The sequence below is a fragment of the Triticum aestivum genome, chromosome 7D (genome assembly GCF_018294505.1).
Source record: "Triticum aestivum cultivar Chinese Spring chromosome 7D, IWGSC CS RefSeq v2.1, whole genome shotgun sequence".
In the NCBI taxonomy this organism is placed as follows: Eukaryota; Viridiplantae; Streptophyta; class Magnoliopsida; order Poales; family Poaceae; genus Triticum; species Triticum aestivum.
Genome location: NC_057814.1, coordinates 89,641,533 through 89,648,123, shown reverse-complemented (window position 1 = coordinate 89,648,123; position 6,591 = coordinate 89,641,533). Strand labels below are relative to the sequence as shown.

The 6,591-nt window shown below is 46.5% G+C and overlaps 1 protein-coding gene across 1 annotated transcript; it reads right to left on the bottom strand.

Moving 5' to 3' along the window:
- Window positions 1–644: 644 nt before the first annotated feature.
- LOC123168222 (uncharacterized) lies at window positions 645–2,722 on the bottom strand. The gene is made up of 2 exons (XM_044586095.1): window positions 1,222–2,722; window positions 645–1,099 (listed from the first exon to the last, which is right to left on the bottom strand). The coding sequence occupies exons 1-2, from the start codon at window positions 2,704–2,706 to the stop codon at window positions 881–883; spliced, it is 1,704 nt and encodes a 567-aa protein (XP_044442030.1). The 5' UTR covers window positions 2,707–2,722; the 3' UTR covers window positions 645–880.
- Window positions 2,723–6,591: the final 3,869 nt, after the last annotated feature.

Genomic DNA, 6,591 nt, shown 5'->3' with positions numbered 1-6,591 from the left:
AAAAGAGCATAGGCCAGGCCTGGCGTATTGATCACTCGCCCACAGAAAAAAAAGGCTATCATCCATTGTGTACGGCACGTCCACCCGTCATCGTCAACAAACAGGAAAAATGATACACTGCACGAATCTTTGCGTCAAGATCTTATGACTACCGAACGACCAAGACTTGACCAATCCTCATTCGATTGAGAATTAGCAAATCCCGAAAAAAGAAAGCTAGCAAGAATCACACTGTTAGAAATGGAAAAAAGTTTTAAAAGATAAAAGGCAAACAAAAAAATAGAAAAGAAACAACAACAAATGTGAAAATAAAATTCAACTTTTTTAGCAATAAAAAAACAGCTCATGCCATATGGAACAGAAATGGCAAGAAACAAAAAAAAAGAAAAAAAATCCCACAAGCCGAACACAGGTTTAAAAAGTGAGATTCACTAGACAAGAAAAAAAGAAGAAGCAGAGACCAACACATTTTTTTTTTGAGAGAAGACCAACACGTACCTAAGGCCCAGAGAGAAGAAAAAGAAAGAAAGAACAAGGCCCAGGTAGAAACGGCAATACGGGTGTCAGCGACCTGTACTTGAATAGATGCCTACAAAAGACAAAAGTTTCAGTGGGAATCTTAGCACAAAATCTGACGATGGAAGACTCGACTGAGACTTTGTTAAAAATAAGTCGACTGAGTTTTAGCGCCTCCGTTTGCCGAATAAAGTGGAATCGTGAAAACACTGCGGCGACAAATTATCCACTTGTGATTTGCAAATACTAGCAAACAAATCCTGGAGGCATAACCTAAGAACATGCAAAATAACACGAGAACTCCAAAAGATCAATCGATCACGTAGTCAAGCGGCCTCCCTCGACCCAGAGAGCGCGACGCGCTTCACGTCCTCCGCCCCGCGTTCGTTCCCCGCCAGTGCTCGTAGCCATCCAGCGCGTCCTGCGCGCGCCGCCGCACGGTGAGCTCGGCCTTCAGCGTCTCCACCTCCGCCTCCGCCGCGGCGAGCTTGGCCTCTGACTTCTGCAGCTGCGTCCGCAGTGCGGCGACCTCCGAGTCCAGCTCCAACGCGTAGGCCAAGGAGAAGGATGCGTACTTCGCTGCCTGCACGCATGCGTCGTTGCCGCGCACACACAAAACCAAATGTGATCGACCGGACACCGGACAAGCATAGAGACGTAGGTGGACTTGAAGCGTGCGTACGATGAATTTGCTACCGTGCGTACCTGAAGAATAGAGACGTAGGTGGACTTGACGATGTCGGAGGGCTCGTTCGCCGCGAACAAGCGCTCCTGCTGCGGCTGGACGACGCCCTGCAACCTCTCCCGTGCGGCCTCCCAGTCCGTGCTGTCGCCGTCCTGTCCTTTGGGAATATGCCGCATCTTCCGGCTCCGGGAGAACCCCCCAGGCAGGGAGGAAGCTCCGGAGGCCGGCGGAGTGTTTGGCAGCACATAGGAAAGCGGGCCGTCGTCGCCGTATGCTTCGTCCAGATTCCTCTTCTTCCCACACAACGGCGAAGACCCGGTCGTGTAGTTGTCCGGCTCGGATTTCACCTTGTTCGCCGATGCTGATGCTTGCGCCACGGTAGCCTTCGCCGCCAGCATGGATTTCATCATGACGTAGACTGCAGGATCCATCCCTTTGGTAGCAGTACGAGTATAAGAAGTTCGCGGCTGCGGTGCCGGGGACAGCAGCGATGAAGGCTGTGGTGCCGGGTGCTCCGGTGATGACGGCGCCGGGGCCTGTGGCGACGACGGCTGCGGTGCCGGGGACAGCAGCGATGAAGGCTGTGGTGCCGGGTGCTCCGGTGATGACGGCGCCGGGGGCTGTGGTGACGACGGCTGCAGTGCCGGGAACAGCAGTGATGAAGGTTGTGGTGCCGGGGCCTCCGGTGATGACGACTGCTGTGCCGGAGGCAGGGGTGTTGACGGTGCCGACGAGGGAGATATCATGGCGGCGGCGAGATTGCTGCGGCAAAGATACTTTCTAAGATCAACGGGGGAGGCTCCGTAAGCGCTCAGCAACTTCGCCTCCGTTTCCCTATCTTCGGCGGAGAGCACAGGGTCCGCTAGAGAGCTCTTGGACGGCTTGCCCCACTCCACCGGACAAGGCCATGGGGTCGTCGAATGGAGGAAGAAGAACCCGCTCTTCCAACCCTTGATGGAATCCGGCAACCCCGTGATGCGCAAGCGGGAGCCGCGCCTGGTCTTGAAGAAGTACCAGGCTATCTTGTGTTTGTGGTGGAGCAGGAAGAAACGCCGGAACACCGCGAGGGACGGCGGCACGCGGGCGGAGTGGCAGAGCACAAGGAAGCCCACTATGATGCGCCAAGCGTTGGGTGCGAGCTGCGTCGGCGCGAGGTTGAAGTGGTTGAGCACGTCGACGAAGAAGGGGTGCAGCGGGAGGCGCATCCCGGCCTCCAGCGCGTGCGCGTACACGCAGACGGCGCCATGCGGTGGGGACGAGCTCGCGCGCAGGTCGCCGGCGGGGCAGGCGGTGTACAGGTTCTTCGGGATGTCGTACTTCTTGCGCACCGCGTCGACCTGGTCGTGCGTACGCAACACCGAGACGAATTCCTCCGCCGTCAACTCGAGGTCGACGCCGGCGGCGTCATCCTCGAGGTTGTAGTCCTGGTCAGAGGACGATGACGAGGACGAAGAGGAAGAGGAGTAGTCGGAGGAAGAATATGAGGAGGAGGAAGAAGAAGACATGGCGCACGAAGGTTCACTCTCTGTCCGTCCTGGTGTCTCCCGTCTCCTGTTGCACTCCTACTACTTGAAGACTACGGACGCAGCTCCAGCTCCTGTCACTCGACTATGGGGGTGTTTGTTTCCAGGGATTTTTTGTGTACGGACTAGAAAAAGTTCCTAGAGACTTTTTTTATCAAACGGGGGGGACTTTTTGGGACTAAACTAGGCATTTGGGACTAAACGAAGAATACTCTCAAAGAGAGTCTTTTTGGGACTTTTTGGGACTTTTCCAATAATGCCCCTCCATGCACCCATTGGCCCGCCACCCCATGGTGTTGTTTGATTGTTATTTTTCTATATACTAGGGGCAACATGGTCATTTAATAACCTCTAAGAAGGGGCTAGGGACTTTTTAGTCTCTGAAAACAAACAGGGAGAGACTTTTTAGGAACTAGGGACTTTTTAGTTGGGACTAGAAAAAGTCTTAGGACTAGAGAACCAAACATCACCTATGCCTGCCTGCAATTAAGTCATTGAATTGTGTCCGTGGAATACTGGAACACTGTGGTTTACCTTCCCAAGTAGTTTCTCCTCCCAATAATGCTAAATCTACGAAGATTTACTTAACCTTTCAAACTCATTGTCTTCCATCCCCTGTTACCAATCACAATTCCCACATCAGTTTATACGTAAAATCTTTAAATAAGTGTTTGTAGACGTAGCATTGCTCTTTTCCCGTGGATGAATTTGTATAAAGACTGAGTTGATGTCTTGACTGCTGGATGCTTCACTGTATCGTCAAAGGCGAGAACTGCAGAAGCCAAAGATTCACTCCGAACTCTACTCTCTCCGGCACTAGTAGTCTAGTACTACGGGCAGCAGACCTGCAGGTGTGTAGTTTTTGATAGAGAACAAAACGAATGAACAGTAACAATCTCTCTATTACTGATGATGATGTCCTTACAATTTATATCCTCCGAGGGGATGCATCCGGAACGACGTGTTCCTTACAACAGGCGGGAGAGGGGGACATGACGGTTAGCACATACTAACCGCACGTTTGTTACAAAAGGAGATTATCCCATTAATTAAACATAATTAATTCCTAACACTCCCCCTAATCTCCGCATTGACTATATAGAATCATCATCTTGAAAAATGCTCCTCCTAAAACCTTGTGGGAAAAATATGAGGAGATATACATAATATGCCACCAAAAACTCCTTTAAAAAATCCAGTGGAAAAATAAGAAGAAAACGACATATTACAATGTTTGTATTGTTATTGTCTCATTAAAAACCTTTCATGAGAAACCATTCAGAAAAAACTCATAAAGGAAAAGAGTGCAATACAGAAGATCCAAAAATCTCGAACAGGTTAGCGTTCAGGAGTGCACTCCCCCTGAACCATGCAAATAACAAAGTCATCTCATACCAATTCCATGAACATATTTCTGGAATGGAGAACTTGGTAAAGACTTTGTGAACATATCACAAAGATCACATACGACTTTGCTTCCAAAATATTTATCTTCCCACTTTTCAACTCACGTGGAAGAAAATACTTTCAGAGTAATATACTTTGCAATATTGCTCTTTATAACCTGTCTGCCTCTATGTAATACAAACAACATTATCTTCATGGATAATGGTGGGTGAGTCCTATCAATCAAACCCGCCCGGACTTTCAACAAAGTTCATCATTCTGTGAAGCCAAACAGGTTCAGATGTTGCTTCATACATTCAGAATGATTAGTGGATGCAGCAACTAAAGTTTTTCTTCTCGACTTCCAAGAGAAGGTCGTACCTCCATTCGAGAAGAGAAAACAAGTCTGTGATCTGGGATTATGGGGATATGATATATGCCCAGCATCACGATATCCAACCATGGTCATATCTTGAGTTTTCTCATAAAACAAACCAATATTTTAGTGTCTAGAAGATATCCAACAATATTCTTCACACCAAACCAATGCCTTTTAATCAGTGATGCATTGTATCTAGCCAATAAATTCACTGCTAATGACATGTCAGGCCTGGTGCAGTTTGCTAGATACACCAGTGCTCTCATTGCATCGTGATATGGAAACTCACGTCCAAATATCTCTTCATCACTGTCGTTAGGACTTAGTGGGTCCTTATCTCTAGTAATTCAGAGATCTCAAAACCATAGTTCTTTGATGGATATGGCTTGTCCATGTTGAACTTTCAACAATCTTTTTGGATAAATGTGGACTGATGAACAAGTATTCGCGAAGGAATACGCTCAAGTTCTAAACTCAAGCAATGTTTGGTCTCAACCAAATCTTGCATCTTACACTCTGTCTTAAAATGATATGATTGTATCATGTATCTCTTGTGTAGCTCCAATTAATGATACTCGGATCATGAACATACACATAAATTGTACAAAATCCCTTTTTGGATTTCTTGATGAACATGCATGAACAATCATCAATGTTTGAGCAACCTTCTAATAAAGGAACTCACTTAGTCGGTTCTACCACATCATTGTCGACTAATTCAAGTCATAATGACTTCTAAAGCTTTACACAACACATGTTGCAATTCAATTCAGAATTTTCATTCCTTCGGAATTATCATAGAGATATCTGAATCAAGTGACCATACAATTATTCAGTCACAACATCCATCAGTTGGATATACAAATTCATTATTCACTGCCAGTGATATGAAATATCGGAACGTTAATCCACTCATAACAGGAGAACATGTTTCATCTTAAACGATGAAGGGTCTCTGCATGAACCCATGTGCTACAAGCCTCGCTTCATGTCTCACCATCTCATTGTTTTCATTCCTCTCATGAACAAAAACACATTATGATCCCCCAGGGAACACATTCAGAGGAGTGGGTACTACTGATCAGGTCAATACCCCTCTTCTTGAGAGCGAGCGCCTCCTCAATTGCTACCTTCCCTTGGATCAATAAGAGCGTCCAAGACACTCATCCATGCATGGACTTAAGTTGTAGATCCAATTCAAGGTCTTTTGCAATTCTCGAGGAGAAATAAATGTCGACATAATGTAGTCTTTGTTATATGATTCTCCCAAATCCATATAGATAGTGGATATTTTATCATTACCTTTTGACTCTTCGTGATTTCCCACAACAATTGAGTCAAGGTCTTCCGATGTCCCCGCACCAATATTTGTGTGCACACTCATGCTGGGTCCTGGATGTGTCCAACATCCTTCAGGTGTCCTTCAACCCTTGGTTGAATATCAACATGATGTTGACCTGCATTTGCTGTTTGAGGATTCCTCATTCCCCTTGGACGCTTCCATGAAGCCTTGTCCTCTTGTGTCCAGATTCCTCCCCCTCATCACTGGCCGAGTGAACCTATGGGTCACATCCACTCTCTCTGTCACATTCACTATGGGAACATTTTACTTTGTGACACCTACTTAGTAAATGCAGCTGGCGGATTATTTGCGATATTTTGCAAATTTATAAACTTATGAACCTCTAGTTCAGATTCATTCATACGTGGACCAAAGGACTAGATGTCTATTAACATCTCATTCAATTTCTCGGCATTCAATGTGGTTCTTATCTCCCCCTAATGCCGGAAAAATGTCCTCGTCAAAATACAATCGGCGTACCAGGCCATAAACAAGTCCCCTTCTTAGGACCATAGGTACTTTTTGATTGACAGAGAATTGTACCTCACATAGATCCCCATTTTCTACGAGGTCACATATAAGTACGCTGCGGTGGTGAAATCGGTATGTATCCAACACAACCGAATTATCGCAGATGGGAAATACTTACTCATTTCCACGTACTAACTACAACGGGGAGACCATATAATATGCAGTTCGTCGAATTTGTATATGCAGTATGTAAAACTGCAATGTCCCCAACTAGGTGTTGGGAGATTAC

What these genes read in the sequence shown, in the direction of transcription:
- LOC123168222 (XM_044586095.1), bottom strand. Translation starts at nt 2,706, where the DNA reads ATGTCTTCTTCTTCCTCCTCCTCATATTCTTCCTCCGACTACTCCTCT. An exon ending in CCTACGTCTCTATTCTTCAG is followed by an intron (nt 1,100 to 1,221) that starts GTACGCACGGTA and finishes GCATGCGTGCAG; the next exon opens with GCAGCGAAGTACGCATCCTT.